The 15,810-nt window shown below is 52.2% G+C and overlaps 1 protein-coding gene across 2 annotated transcripts; it reads right to left on the bottom strand.

Moving 5' to 3' along the window:
* Positions 1-8,666: 8,666 nt before the first annotated feature.
* Positions 8,667-15,682, bottom strand: BOLA3 (bolA family member 3). 2 transcript variants are annotated; one of them, XM_084900867.1, is made up of 4 exons: positions 15,501-15,682; positions 13,214-13,334; positions 11,267-11,355; positions 8,667-8,904 (listed from the first exon to the last, which is right to left on the bottom strand). In XM_084900867.1, the coding sequence occupies exons 1-4, from the start codon at positions 15,552-15,554 to the stop codon at positions 8,839-8,841; spliced, it is 330 nt and encodes a 109-aa protein (XP_084756993.1). In that variant the 5' UTR covers positions 15,555-15,682; the 3' UTR covers positions 8,667-8,838. The 2 variants fall into 2 exon arrangements, with proteins under 2 accessions (XP_084756993.1, XP_084756994.1); XM_084900868.1 differs by lacking the exon at positions 11,267-11,355 and having other exon boundaries at positions 15,501-15,655.
* Between the last annotated feature and the right edge of the window lie 128 nt (positions 15,683-15,810).

A 15,810-nucleotide genomic window follows, 5' to 3' on the forward strand; every position in this document is an offset into this window, starting at 1 on the left:
AAAATGGACCTTGGCTTCAATGAGTTAATGATCTCCAAACCCTAAATTCATGTCTTCAAAAGAGTAATCAAGTTCCTCTTGCTAAGATGAAGTTTTACATTGCAAGCTGCCAACTGCCAGTTTACAGCTGTGCCATTTGACATCTAATTAACTTTTTTTTCTTTTGCAGCATCTATAAATAACAACAACAAAGAGTTAGATTCTACCTTCTAAGCATTATATCTGAATAAAAAATATAGCATAATGGGAGTAGGGAAGACTTCAGCTCTCTTATGTAAATACTAATGTTCCAGTGCGTGGATTTGTGCATATTGAAAGGAAATTAATTAGAAGAAATATTTTAATATTGCTATTCATGTCTTGCTAATGAAGAGAAAAATAAGATTCCACCGAGTCTCATATCTACCTACTCCAGGACTTCCGTGAGGATCAAATGAATAAGGCACAGGCACAGGAAAACACTTCAAAGACATTTGGTTAAACTGTAAAATGTTTGCACCTGGCTATAAACCAAGTTGGGTTCCTGGGCTGGAGAAACTGCAAGGAGGCTAGTCACAGGAGAGGAAGCTGGGCATTGCTATGTGACATCATTACCCAGCACTCACAGCCAACATTTCTGGACTGGGCTGAGCTGTGAACCGCATTGGCTGCGATTTGGTGGAGTGTCGCTTCAGGGAGGTGGCGGAGCCTGTCTCCCACTTGGAAAACTGAGTGTTGGCTTGCCAGCACCAGGTCTGTTGTGCCATTAATTTTTAAATGGCCAGTGCACATCATGGCAGCTCCTGCAATGAGCATCTTCCCCCTGGTGGTCAGTGTACTTCATAGCTACTGGTTGGATGGACAATTGACAGACACTAAGTCTAGAGGCCCATTGCAGGAAAATTCCTGCAAGAATAGGGCTTCCTGTGGCCTGAGCAAAGCAGAGAAGGGAGCGAAGCCTGCCACGTTGGGTTTCCCTCCTGCTGCCACCACCACCGCCCTGCTTTCCACTTTCTGCTTTCCCTCCCTCTTCCTTGTACCCTGTCCTCAGTCTTTGGTCTGGCCTGCATATGCAAATTAACAACCATGTTTGTTGGGTTAATTTGCATACTTGCTCTGATTGGCTGGTGAGCATAGCAGAGTGATGGTTAATTTGCACGTTTCTCTTTTATTAGTGTAGATAGTGTAGATACATTGAAATATTAGGATTTTACATCTGTAACTTTTAAATAAATTGAACTATGCTAGTTTATTAAATCTTACCATTATTTATTTAGAGGAAATTATGAAGATAAAATCTCACCCCTCTTTTGTTAAAAAATATTTTTACTGATTTTTAGAGAGAGGAAGGGAGAGAGAGAGAAACATCCATGTGATTAGCCGCCTCCTGTACATCCCACAACCAGAGCCTGCAATCCAGGAATCACCCACCTGTTGCCCAACCAACTAAGCCACATTAGCCAGGGCTCACCCCGCTTGAGTAAAGAAGTAAAGAAGAACATATGTATACTAAACATTTGCATTTTTTCTTTAAATGTTGTTAAGATCCCGGGTACTATATCATGGTTATCCTATCATGTCTATTTGATCTCACACAACCAATTGAAAGTTGGAAAAGTTTGGTCAATTAACCTGTTGATTTTTTGTTGTTCCATTCATTTTTAGAAAGAGTGAAAGGGAGGGAGGGAGAGAGAAACATCAATGTGAAAGAGACCCATTGATTGGTTACTTCCCACATGCCTGACAGGGATCAGCCCCCCCACTTGTGCACAAATTCGTGTACCGGGCCTCTATATACATACATACATACACACACACACACACACACACACACACACACACACTAGGGACTCAGTGCATAAATTCATGCACCTTGAAAGGAACTGTGGGCTGCAAGGCTGCAGTAGGCACAGGGGCAGGTCTCGGCCCACCTTCTGTGCTCCCGTCCGGCTCCTCCCACCCCACTGTGGCTACGGTCCTCTGTCTGCCAGCAGCCCTGCTCCTGCCACTGCCACTCCCATGCACTGACAGCACCAGCCCCACTCACACCCTCTTACAGTGTGGAGCGATTGGGGCCAGTGCCAGCAGTGGGTGTAAGCAGTGGCTGCTGCTCTGATTGCCCCTCAGGAGCAGGGGCAGGTGGAGAAGCCTTCAGGGGCAATCATGGCTGACTGCTGCTGCTCACACCTGCTGATGGCACTGAGTGATTGGGACCGGTGCCAGGCACTGGCAGCAGGTGAGAGCAGAGACTCCAGCACCAGCAGCAATGTGAGCAGGGCCAGCACAGGCAGCAGGTGCAAGCTCTGGGCAGGACTGCAGTGCATGGAAGCAAATAATGTTCAGTAATCACCAGAGGCTCACCCCAGTGACAGTGACCCCACCTTGGTCTGGTGCCCTCGCTCACCTGCTCCACCATCCCACCGCAACCAACGCCCACCCTGTTCCACACAGTCCCCTGGTGGTCAGCACACATCATAGTGACCAGTTGTTGGTTATTCTGATTGTTCGGCTGTTTGGTCTATTTGCATATTAGCCTTTTGTTATGTAGGATAAACATTTTATTGATTTCAGAGAGGAAGGAAGAGGGAGAGAAAGAAACATCAATGATAAGAGAAAATCACTAATCGGCTGCCTCCTGAATGCCCCCTCCTAAGGATCGAGCTTGCAACCCAGGCATGTGCCCTTGACCAGAATTGAACCCTGGACCTTTCAGTCCACTCTACCCACTAAGCCAAACCAGCTAGGGCCAGTTCAAGATATTTTATCATTTCAGTTCCTCCAGTCAATGTCTGAAGTATTATAAAAAAAAGATTGAAACCATTTCCAAAGCGTCAGGAATTTCCATTTCCACCCAAAGCAGTCTTTGTTTTCTTCCAACAGTTCTCTGTTAAATAAAAGACGGAAAATCTCTGCATAAAGTTTTCTTTCTTTACTCCGAAGGTTGATAGTGACATGCTTACAGACCAGTAATGTGTGTGTAGAAGCCTTTCCTCCCTCACCTTGTTTATAAATCTACCAAACCTCACCGGGCAATGCCCTCCTTGCACTCAGCCTGCTTGGGCGAAGCTGCTGTTTCCTGATGTCCATACCTCAGGCAGTTGTTTGATTTTTAATAACACCAGTGCACTTCTTTGGGTGGTGTCTAACACATGATTATTTCACATTTGCCAACATGTTCAGAGGAGTGTAAACATTTTCAATCGGCCACTGGATTATGACTTCTTTTGTGCTCTTGATTTTTTTCTCAAAATTGCTTTTTGTCAAACGCTTCCATACAGAATATAATTGTATGTACTGGTATTTAAAAACTAAAGGGTTGCCCTATCCGGTTTGGCTCAATGGATAGAATGTTAGCCTGTGGACTGAAGGGTCCCAGGTTCGATTCTGGTCAAGGGCACATGCCTGGGTTGCAGGCTCCATCCCCAGTACGGGGTTTGCAGGAGGCAGCCAATCAAGGATTCTCTCTCATCATTGATGTTTTAATCTCTCTCTTTCCCTCTCCCTCTCCCTCTTTCTCTCTGAAATCAATAAAAATATATTTTAAAATAAAATACATATAAGAACTAAAAGGGCATCAAAAACAAGAACATTCTGAGAAATGGTCATGGCCAAGAGGAGCCTAAGGAGCCGTGATCACTGATGGGATGTGGTGCCGGGGAGGGCAGAGCTGGCAAAGACCTTAGGGAAAAACGAAGGAAATCGGAATAAACTATGGGCTTTACTTTGCAATCCTGAACAAATGCTGGTTCATTAACTGTAACAAAAGCAAGCCTTTAAGAGAGGAAACTGGGTGTGGGGTGTAAAGAATCTCTGTACTATCTTCTCAATTTTTCTGTAAATTGTTCCAGAAAGTTGTATAAAGTGTCCTAAAAATAGTTTAAAAATAAAAACTAAAGTTATTACTTGAACTTCAGTTGTTTTAACTTTTTACTCTTTTTTCCATTTGCTTAGCTGCTTATTCTGCTTGAAGATCTTTAGTGTTTTTTTTTTATACACACACACACACACACACACACACGCACACACACGAGTGGCCAGATTATTATGCTTTCAGAGATCATAATAATCTGGCCACTCAGTGTATATATCATTGATTTGAGAGAAAGGAAGGAAGAGAGATAGAAACATGGATGAGCTGTCTCCTACATGCCCCCTACTGGGGATCGAGTCTGCAGCCAAGGTACATGCCCTTGACCAGAGTGGAACCCGGGACCCTTCGCTCAGCCGGCTGACGCTCTAGCCACTGAGCCAAACCTTTCGTTTTTATAACTGCTGGAGAGGTGCCTGCTGGATGCTACCCAGGAACGGACTAAGGACACCTGGGTTCTGAATAAATTGTGTTTGAGTAAAGGCCATCATGATTGTTTCTTTTTATTCTTACTCTAAAAGAAAATAATATATCTGGCATCTTTTAGTTGTACCCTTTTATCTGCCTCTCTAATAAACATGTTTTCCTCAAAATACATGGAAGTGAACAAATGCACTTTTAAATTCCCAGTGGCAGGTATCTTACAACAACCTATGAGACCAGTCTCCTGAAATGAGGGGCCTAACGTACTGAATCCTGCCGGCATTATTAGAGCAAATGCAGCCATAAAAGGTGTCAGAAGTCGGTTCATGCCTAAGCAGCGGAGGCGCCCTCCAGCGGGTCCCAGGGGAAGAGCTAGGAGATGTGGTCTGGGGCTCTTTGGGACGCAGGCCAGGGGTTCAGGTGTGTGCCCCGTGTCTTACAGAGTCCTCTGCAGGAAGCCCCGGGGAGGAAGCCTGGGCGGCTGGACCGGGCCGCTCTGCTCCCGGTGCTCCCTCCGGGGAGACAGCACAGTGCGTGTCTTTCCCGCGGATCTGCAGCTGCATCCCGCCCAGGTGAGGCCAGGGCCCTGCGCGGCTCTGCGGGCACTGATGCGGGGCCGCCTTTTACCCTGTGGGGATTCAGGGCGTGGGGCAGCTCCCAGAGATGGGTGATGGGTGGAGGGAAGCAGGCAAACTGAGGCGTCCACAGAAGCTCCCTGGAGGGACAAGAGGGGGCGCTGGGCAGGCCTTCCAGGGGTAGAGGGACAGAGGGAGGGAGCCTGACTCCTCCGGCTCCGAGTCTAACTTTGACCACCTGGTCTCTGCGTGTCTACTCTCCCACCATCACTGGCCAGCCTCCGAGGCCTGGGAGGGACCCAGGTGGGAGCATTGTCAGTGCCCCAGGGGGTTCTCATTCACAGCCACTGAGAATCACGCTACCTAATAGCGCCCTCTTCTCTTCACCTGGACTTCCGGTACCCCTGACACATCCCCGGGCCCTTTGCTCCTGACCTGACTGATTCTCCTGAGGTGAATGCCCAGCTGCGTCTGCCCCGAGCTTTGCTCCAGCCCCTGGAAGGTCAGTGGCCTGGCGGGCCCTGGGTCACCCTTTCCAGTGTGGTTCCCAAGACAGGGAATTGGATCTATGGACTCATTGCCACGATGAGTGTTGGGTGGGGCTGTGTGGCCCCAGGTCCTCTCCCAGGTTGCGGGCCAGCTGACCCCATGACGGCTAGCTGGGTGGTCTAGTCAGGGGTGAGAGGGGCCTTCAGGAACCCCTGGAACACACCGGCCTGGGGGAGGGCTGTGGCCAGTTCCCTTTAGAGTGACCTGCATCATCAGCAAGCACCTACCTTAGGATTCTGCATTTTCTTTTGTTGTTGCTGTTGTTAATCCTCACCCAAGGATATTTTCCATACATTTTTAGAGAGTGGAAGAGGAGAGATTGAGAGAGAAACATCAATGTGAGATAGATCAATTGGTTGCCTCCTGCACATGCCTAACCGGGGCCAGGTATCAAGTCTACAACTGAGGCAGGTGCCCTTGCATTCAAACCCGGGATCCTTCAGCCCACAGGCTGACACTCTACCGAGCCAAACCGGCGAGGGCAGGGCACTGAATTTTCCACTGGAAAACCGTTTTTAAAGACGCTGTTTTTAAAGACACTTAGCTCAGAAAACATATCATCTTTCATAACTCAGCAGTTTCCACAGAGCACTTAATCAAAAAGCTAGGAGTTGACTGTGTCAGATGCCATGTTTAGATGCCTCTGGCTACTAAAATGAACAATTTTGTCTTTTTTAATCAACAACAAAAAAACAAAAAAAAACAAAAACAAAAAAACCCACCCTGTGATTCCTCTTCCAATTTTCCTTTTAACTTGGGGGAAGAACAACGTGGGAGGGCTACTTTAGAAACTTCTCGTTGCCAGATTTGGACGCAGACACACAGAGCTGGTAGAATTGACACACGTCCCCGGGCCTTGGCGTGGGTGAAGCCGAGCGGGTGGTGGGTGAAGCCGAGGAGAGGCGAGTTTCTCTGGCACCCCCAGATCCGAGGAGGCTTGCGGGGCCACAGTACCTTTTCCTCCAGCGGAGAACACCTGCTGCTCTGTTCCGCCTCTTCTGTGAGAACAGAAGCCCTGCTTCTTCTGGCAACTGCTCCCTCCTTCTCTCCAGCCTACAGACATGATTGTCAGACTCCAGCTGATTGGTCCAGGGTGGCTCCTGATTCAGGAGGGGCAGATCAGAGGCCTTCCCTGGAGCCTTTGAACTGAACTTGGAAGGAGAGTATGCCCTTCTCCCGACCTGGATATCTTTTTAAAAACATATTTTTATTGAAAGGAAGGGATAGAAACATCAATGATGAGAATCACTGATCAGCTGCCTCCTGCACACCCCACACTGGGGATTGAGCCTGCAACCCGGGCATGTGACCATGACCTCCTGGTTCATAGGTTGATGTTCAACCACTGAGCCATGCTTGCTGGGCAACATTTAAGATATAAAAATTAATGTATGGTGCCAGGTGGGTGCTGGGAATATCAGGGGATCACTTCGTAAAGCATACGATTGTCTAAGCACTATGCTGTACACCTGGAACTAATACAAAATATTGAATGGAAACTATAATTGAAAAATAAAATTTAAATATATCAATATATATATATGTACATATATATGTATATATATGTACATATATATATATGTGTGTGTATATATATATATATATATATATATATATATATATATGGCTACTAGTAATATAACCAATGCAGAGTGAGACAATAATGCTGATCTGCCCTGGCTCAGATGGCTGGAGCATCGTCCATGCACCAAAAGGTTGCAGATTCAATTCCCAGTCAGGGCACTTACCTAGCTTGTGGGTTGGGTTCCCCAGTCAGGGAGCATGTGGGAGGCAACCGATCGTTGTTTTTCTCTCTCTCTCTTCTTCTTCTCTCTCTCAAAATCAATTTAAAACATCCTTGGGTGAGAATTTAAAATTAAAAAAATAATACATAGAAGCAGACAGCAGATGCAAAGGCCTGGTGGCACTGTGTGCCTCGCGTTTAGCTGTACCCTTATCCTTTCTGCTGTTTGGCTCACCAACCCTTACTTCAGCATGTGAAATGCCTCAGTCCTCCCAGGAGCACACAGGTGTGTCAGTTACCTGTCATGGCCAGAATCCATGCCCCACCGCCCCTGCTTCCTGGCGTCACCTGCTCCCAGTTCAAAGTCCTGGGCAGATCTGTCTGATTGGCTGAGTCTGCATCATCTGCTTGGCCTTCCTTTTAAGAGAGCTAGGAAAGCGAGTCTTTCAGCTCCTGTCGGAGAGGCGGGCTCCACCTCCCCCAGGATGCAAAGGGAGGGGATCTTCACACAGGACAGAGGTCCTGACCCAGGCAGCCCAAATCCTGAGTCTACTCCAAGGAGTAAGAAAACGAGGGTCCAAAATCATTCTCATAAGAAGAGGGGCCGAAACCGGTTTGGCTCAGTGGATAGTGCGTCAGCCTGTGGACTGAAAGGTCCCAGGTTCGATTCCGGTCAAGAGCATGTACCTTGGTTGCGGGCACATCCCCAGTAGGGGGTGTGCAGAAGGCAGCTGACTGATGATTCTCTCATCGATGTCTCTAACTCTCTATCCCTCTCTCTTCCTCTCTATAAAAAAATCAATAAAATATATTTTTTTAAAAAAAGTTAGGAGGGGAAGGAAAGAGTGGTAAACTATGGGAAGAGCAAAACCAAAGGATCTTTTCTTTTCTTACTATATTTTTAATGATTTCAGAAAAGGAAGGGAAAGGAAGAGAAATAGAAACATCAATGATGAGCCGAAACCGGTTTAGCTCAATGGATAGAGCGTCAGTTTGGGGACTGAAGGGACCCGTGTTAGATTCCGGTCAAGGGCATGTACCTTGGTTGCGGGCATATCCCCAGTAGGGGGTGTGCAAGAGGCAGCTGATCGATGACTCTCTCTCATCGATGCTTCTAACTATCTCTCTCCCTTCCTTTCTGTACAAAATCAATAAAATATATTAAAAACAAAAACAAAAAAAAACATCAATGATGAGAATCACTGATTGGCTGCCTCCTGCACGCCCCCTACTGGGGATTGAGCCCACAATCTGAGCATGTGCCCTTGACCAGAATCGAATCTGGGATCCTTCAGTCCGCAGAGTGACACTCTATCCACCGAGCCAAACCATCTAGGGCTTTTCTTTTCTGTTTGATAAGATTAGGAGCCTGAGCCATTTCATAGATGACAGACCAGGAGGTCTCATGACAAGACAGAAGTAGCTGGCACTCCATCCCGCCTGCCCAAGGACAGGGCCACGCTGGACAAAAGGACATTGCTCCTGAAATAAAGGACCTGGAAGCGTTATGAATGACTCCTCAAAAGACTCAGTTATCTGTTGCCTTTAATTAACATCTAAATAGAGAACATATTCTTCTATAATTATAACATGGAAATGTCTATGAACAAAATAGATACATTTTTTGGCAAATGCCTAGGAAAGAATGGTCAAGTTCATCCAAGGTTTTAAGCAGCAGCATCTCCGCAGCCGGGGCGTGGTCAGTGTTTGGGGACAGAGGTGAATATCCGCAATCCGTGCATTCCTTTGATTTCCTCCTTTAGGGCCTAAGGAAGGAAAAGAGCGTCATCATTTCTTTTGTATACGGCACTGACTGCAATAAGTCCCTCAGCCAGCATCTTCATACAGCTCTGTAAGACACTGAGCACCTTCTTTCAGCACTTTTTCCTCTTTTTTTTTTTTTTTTTTAAACAATTTCTTTTTTAAAATCAGAATCTAACCTGGCTCAAAAAATTAGACCTAAAAAGGCATACAGTGTCATCTCCTTCCCACACCTGCCCTCTTCTCTCCCCCCCCCCCCCCGCCCCCCGTTCCCACCTCTGTCCGCCAATAGAGAACTGCTGTTAGTTCCTATGTGAGGATCAAAATTGCAGTGAAGCTAATATAAATACACAGTCCTCCCCACACTGCCTTTTAAAACAGAACGGTAGCACTTTGCTGTCCCCTCCCCACTGCAGAGCTGTCTGTGTCCGGCACCAGCGCCGGGTGTGGCTCTGGCCTAACTTTCCAGCCCCGCCCATCATGAGGAACTATTAGGCTGCTTTTTGTGTTTTGCTATTTCAAACGAGCAGCTGTTCTAAAGCCACACTATTTAGCACAAACAGCCCACTTTTACTTGAAAAATAAAGTTGTAAAATATGAGACTCAGCTTCAGGGCACAAACCTGAATGAGTCACCACAGTCAAATAGATATTATTTCTCTGGCGGGTCAACAGAAAAGCTACCGGACCCCAGGGCGGTGTGGACCACAGGGGTGTAGAGTCAATGCAGAAGAGCCAAAATCCTTTCCATTAGGCCCAAATGTGACCATCAGTGGGGTGGACATTCCTCCCCACTCCCCACCCCCCAGTCTGCCCAGCGGCCTCCCTTCTCCTGGGGAACAGCTGCTGTCCACGCTGTGCACCGCTGCTGGGACTACCAACTGGCCCGGGACTGAGGGAGCCGTGCACCCCGGACCCAGCCTGACTGGTTCAGGTGTGACCCAGGCTTTCCTCTGGGGACACGGATGGAAAAGGGCAGGAGCGTGAGCGGTAGTGGCAGGGCCACCCCGTCCACAGGGAGCCGAGCAGAGACCATCTGGAAGGGCAAAGTGGCTGCTGTTCCATCCCCGCTGCCCGGCAGACCCTGGCACCTCCGGGCCGCAGGGGTCCACGTGCGCGTGAAGGGCTGGGCTCCACGGTGATCCAGAGACAGATTTAGAAGGGAACCAGCCCACACGGGGCTGACGGGCCAAGGGGCATTAGTGCCCAGAGTGCAGGGCAGACGATGCTGGAGGCAAAGCGTGGAGGCATTCGGCCCTGCAGGCAGGGAGGGAGGCGGCGCCTGAGCTGGGCAGAGGAGGGAGGGAGGGAACTCTGCAGGACATCGGATCTGGGCGAAGCTCATGCACAGAGACCGCGGGGCAGGGGCCAAGGGAGGGTGTGGGCCGAGACAGGTGGGGGGAGGGCCTGGAACAGCAGCCTGGGACACCGGAACTTCACGCAGAAGGAGCCACAGAGGGGCTCTCACGACCAAAGCAGTGCTTTACAAACATTACACTAGTTCACAATGTTCAAGACCTGCCGACGGCGGCGAGTTTACAGACACACCCTAGGGCCAAGGCTTGAATTAATCCCAAGTAAAATAAGCGCAGATGATAAGTAAACGTGGCCTTGTCTGGTTAAAGCTGATGTTTCAGGCCCCTATGGCAGTGGTCAGCAAACTGCGGCTCGAGAGCCACATGCGGCTCTTTGGTCCCTTGACTGTGGCTCTCCCACAAAATACCACGGCCTGGGCGAGTCTATTTTGAAGAAGTGGCGTTAGAAGAAGTTTAAAAAAAAAAATGTGGCTCTCAAAAGAAATTTCAATCATTGTCCTGTTGATACTTGGCTCCGTTGACTGATGAGTCTGCCGACCACTGGCCTAGAATAAAGGCCGAACACGATGGCCTGGGTCCCTGGTGAGAGAGGTGTGATCGGTTTTGTGCCATGAGATGCCTTCTGCCCCCACGGAGCCTCACTGCCCTGTGGCGTCTGTCACTGGGTCTGGGCAGCTGGAGCAATTCTCAGTCGTGCTGTGCCCCGATCTGTGGAGCAGTCCTAAAGAGAGGCTAAAAACACTTCAAACCTATAAAACCGTATCTTGTGGCACTCCTACATTCACCAAAACTGTTCGTATGTGACAGCAACCGTACACTCTGGCTCATTCAGAAACAAGACCAAACTATTGGGTGGCTTGTTTTCCGTTTTGAATAGAAGCCATAATTTCCGCAATGGATTCCAGATAGTTCCCGGTTACATTTTCTCGGGTCCTGGGTCCTGTTTGCATTATTCCTTCCTAAGGCTGCCAGGCCAATGCCATGGCCGCCGGCAGGCCCTCCTGGAGGTAGGGGGCGGGGGGAGGGGCCAAGGGGCGCGGTTCCTCTCTGACCTGATTTACCATCTGGTGCTGCTGGACAGTCCTCTTCTCCTTAAATTCGTCTGACTCGATCTGGATTTCATACATCGCCCCACAGCCTCCTGAAATAAGTGCAATTTGAAAGCGTTTCGGTTATTAAGGGAGGGCAGCCACGGTCCGGCAGGGCCTTGAAGTCCCGCACAGTCTCAAGCTCTGGATACCACTGTTCAGCAGGAAGTCGCTAAGACGGTTACAAACAGGTCACAGCTCAGCATCTGACCACGTGCCCCTCCTGGCAGGCTGCCCCCGTCCAAAATGTGTTCCTCCCTCAGTAAGCAGGGGCACCTCCTAGGATTATCACGTGTGGGACAGGAAAGATAAGGCACAGATGTAGGCTGTCCTGGTAGTTCCTTTATTAAGCCAACAAATGCCATGGAAGAGGTGTTCCACCTTCAAAATACATATACCAGCAATCGCTTTTTTTAGTGCAAAAATACACTAAAATTTGGTTTGAAAACTGTAATACCTACTACCCAAAAGAAAAGAAAAGACAAGGATTTGCAAGAGACACAGGGACATAGGAGTGGCAGCCCCGGCCGGTGTTGCCAAATGGTTAGAGCGTTGGCCCAGCAACAGAAGGGTCACGGGTTTGATTCCCAATCAAGGACACGTACCTGGGGAGGCAACCAATCTCTCATTTCGAAGCTTCTCTCTTTCTCTCTGTCCCTCCCTTACACTCTCTCTAAAGTCAGTGGAAAAAATCTCCTCGGGTGAGGATTAACCAAAGCATAACAACAAAGCTGCGGACGGGGGTCTCTCTCCAGCCCCTCCTGCTCAGTGAGCAGCGCTGAGCTGAGCGTTTCAGCCCGGGCTTCTGCAGGGAGGGAGCCGCTTTCTGGTGAGGTGCTCCAGGCAGAGCCTGTGGTGGCCTCATCCACACCCTGACCACGCTCTGTCTCCCCGGGGCTGGGCAGCTAGTGCGGGGGCTGATGAGAAAGCACGCTGCTCTAGCGTGGAACGGCCCGGGCGAGAAAGAGAACTTCCCGCGGGCTGTTACACCAGGCCCCTGTGTGCAAAGTGCTCTGTAGCTTCTCGTATGAGCTCTGCGTCCAAGCTTTGGTTAACCAAGGCTGCCGGCCTCAGTTCCCTCTCTGTACCCGGTCCAGGGCCGGGCAGAGCCAGACAGGAGGCCGAGGCCCGGCTCTGCCCTCCTTGGGCCTGGGCGGGTGCAGGGCTGGTGACTGCTGAGACCCCTGCAGAGTGCGTACCCCACCCCACCCCCCATTCCTGAGGATCTTCAGATTGATGCATCTCTAGTTTCCAGGACAAAACTTTTCTTCTAAACCTTCTCCCCATGTTACGTTCTCAGAAAAGCCCGTGGGCCGCTGTGGCCGTGCAGAGCGGCAAAGACCCAGTCTGGGTGTGGGAGTCAGGTGCCCGCCCACTGCCCAGCTCCCCACCCCCACCCCTGCCACCCCGCCACCTCCATGGCTGTGTCTGGCAGAAGGCCTATCTTCCCTGTCCTGTGGTCCTGTGGGTGCAGGAGGGGGTTGCCCAGTCAGCCACACAGCCGGCCTGAGTTATGGGTGCCAGTGGCCACTGAGACAGGCACGGTCTGGCTGGGGCAGGAAACTGGCTCGGGCCAGAGTCTGCCCTGGGTCCTGGTCCGGCCACCTCCTGCCTGTGAGGGGCTGGGCAGGCTCCTGGCCTCCCTGGGCGCGTCTCTTCGTGGGAACGTGAGGCAGCTGCTCTCCTTAAAGGGACAAACTGCCCCTGGTCCGCATGGGAAGAATGGGGGGGGATTTCTGTAAGGCCCCTCTGGCAGTCAGATTAAAGACCGGGCCAGAGCCCGGGGTGAATGAGTTGCTCCTCTTCCGCATCTGCCCCGAAGCCACACAGATGGAGCAGCCAAGTGCCACCGCCCCCCTCCCCTCTGCCCCTCCAGAGAACACCCTCTGGGGGAGGGGGAGGAGCCCTTACCTGAAATGTCAGTCACTTTGATGGTTGTAGCTCGAGGGAAGCTTTCTTTGAGGATCTGGGTTACTTTGAGCTCCCCCTCGGTCTGCGAGGCGAACGTCCGCCGGGTGCAGCGAAGAGGAAGCTGTCACAGACAGAGAGAGAGAGGAGGCCCGGCTGAGCGGGATGACGCCGCCTCGGCTGGGCCACTGTGCAGCCCACCGCCACCTCCCCCCACCCCGCCCTGAGGGGCCGGCAGGCCATGGGCTAGATCACCTAAGCTCCCTGGGATGCAGAACCAACTGTCCTGGGGTGGGGGTGATTGTAAATAACTCACTTGGACTCCAGAGACAAGGCCCCAAACCTAATGCAACAGATGTCTGGCTTTGCCATGATAATGCCGGGAGAGAGATGATCATGACGCCAGTTTTACAGGTGAGGAAGCTGGCGTTAAGCAATATGCCCACGGCTGGACCCATTGGCAAAACGCAGAGCCGGGCGAGCACCGGGCCCCTGCCAGGCATTGTGCTCCGCTGGCCCCAGGCGCTGGTGGGGCCAAAAGGCCACTCCCCTGCAGGCCTGGTGAATATTCCCGTCTCTCCAGTGTGGTGTGATCTTGTGACCTACTGTGCAATCAGCCGTGAATACTCCCTGGGGAGACATAGAATTCTATGAAACAGCCGGAAGGAGAGACACTTTTGGATTATTTGCCCTCGCCCCTCATGGCTGCCACAGGCACCCCGTGCTGCTGAGGGGAGCATGTCTCCGTCCTCAGGGGGAAGGCGCAGAAAACCCGGCCAGCAGCCGCCCGGCTGAGGTGATGCTGGACAGGGAGACTTCCTATAGGGCATGGCAGGCCTTGAATGTCAGGCTGAAGGTTTTGGACTCAGACAGGCTTCTTGGTGCCAAGGCAACCTGCACAAAGCAGCGTGTTTGAAGCTCGTCGGGAAAGACGCCCGGGGAAGAGGCAAAGGGAGCAGCGCCAGCCCGGGTCCCCGATGGAGGAGGACGGCAGGCGGGGAACACGGGTGCTGTTTATTCAGAGCTGGAGCTACAGGCACCTCTCCTCCACCCTCAGGCCTTTCCTGGCGGCCCAGAGCAGGGTCCTGTGTTAGAGAATCTCGGGGCACCTTCTTTAAAATGGCCTGGGCACTGGCCCTTTCACCACCTGGTCTCAAAGGCCACGCCTGAGTCTGTCCTGTTACTGCAGCCCTCCAGGGCTGAGCCAGGCAGGCCCTCGGAGGACCTGAGGAGGGAGGGAGGGAGGGAGGGAGGGAGGGAGGGAGGGAGGGAGGGAGGGATGGGCAGGGAAAGGACCACACAATTCAGGGAATGCCCACTGGACAACCGCAGAGAAGTCCAGCAGGCAGCTGAAATGCAGGCCAGGAGAAAGAGCTGGACTTACTCTGAGTGCTGTGTGAAGGGAGAGAAACTTAGTGTTGTTGATCTGGGTAAGACTGGGGGGTGGGGGGGTGGGGGGGGAATGGAGCCTCTTCTGAGAAAAGCACTGGAGGTAGAGTGGGGTGAGGAGGGGGGACAAAGGCAGAGAACAAGGGGGTGGCGGGCAGAGGGTGACCACTAAGGAGTGCGGTGGTTGTCAGCACTGCAGTTCTCAGGAGAAGCCTTTGCTTCTTCGCAGATCTGTGGGCAGCGGCCTTTAAACAGGCAACCCACTGACAAAACCCCCGGAGGCCGCGGGGCCGCGCTGACAGGCACCGGCAGACCCGCTGGGGGTGGCAGGTCCGAGGCCAGCAGGTCCGAGGCCAGCAGGGGAGAAGGAGGTACAGGGAGGACGGAGGAAGAGGTGGATGGATGAAGCGAGGGAGGGGTGGATCAGAAAGGGGAGAGGAAAGTGGGAGAGCGCGGTGAGTGCCCTCTGCTGGGCCGGACGGCGGGAATGCGGGGTTTGTGCGGGTCAAGGTCAGCGAGGCCGGCGGACGGTCCCACAGTCCAGACGCCGCCACATGCCCGGCGCCCACGCGGGGACTCCGGGCTGGGACTCCTATGCCGGCGGCTCGATGGGTCAACACTGCTTCTCCCGTTAGGATGTCTGTCTGTCCCCCTCCCGTGCGCTGCATTGGGGTGTCTGTCTGCCCGGCCTCCACCCGGCCTGGGGGTCCCCCGGCGCACCGGGTCCTGACACTTCTCCGAACGCCGGTTGCCGGGACCACTGAACGCATCAACGAGTGAAAGAATGAATGAACGAACGAACGAACGAGAGAAAGGACGGGGAGCCCCTGCCCCGATCCCGCGGCCCCTCCGCAGCTCCCGCCCCGGGGCGAGCACTTGGCCCCCGCCTGCCCGTGCTCACCCCGCGGATCCGGCGGAGCAGAGGCGCTGCCGCGGCCGGGCTCCACGCCGCCATGCCCGGCCGACGCGACACGCCGCCCGAGGTCGCCGGGTCTCCCGAGAAAGGCCAGGAGCCCAGAAGCGAAAGCCAGCGGGGCGAGCGAGGCTGCCCCCTGCTGTCCGGAGGCCGCGGCCGCCCGCCCCGCCCCGCCCGCCCCGCCGGGTCTGTGCCTGCGGGACGTGCCACCTGGAACAGGCCACGCCCCCGCCCTGGGCCCCGCCCACCCAGGCGCTCCGACAGCCAATCCCGGCGCGTTTCACCAGCGGGCCCC

Source organism: Pipistrellus hanaki (genome assembly GCF_964339955.1).
Source record: "Pipistrellus hanaki genome assembly, chromosome: 12".
Lineage (NCBI taxonomy): Eukaryota > Metazoa > Chordata > Mammalia > Chiroptera > Vespertilionidae > Pipistrellus > Pipistrellus hanaki.

Excerpts from the sequence above, each read along its gene's own strand:
- BOLA3 (XM_084900867.1), bottom strand. The coding sequence starts at position 15,554 with ATGGCGGCGTGGAGCCCGGCCGCGGCAGCGCCTCTGCTCCGCCGGATC. Across the intron at positions 11,356-13,213 it reads CAAAGTGACTGACATTTCAG|GAGGCTGTGGGGCGATGTAT; the intron begins GTAAGGGCTCCT and ends CACTTATTTCAG. Across the intron at positions 8,905-11,266 it reads AGCACCAGATGGTAAATCAG|GCCCTAAAGGAGGAAATCAA; the intron begins GTCAGAGAGGAA and ends TTCCTTCCTTAG.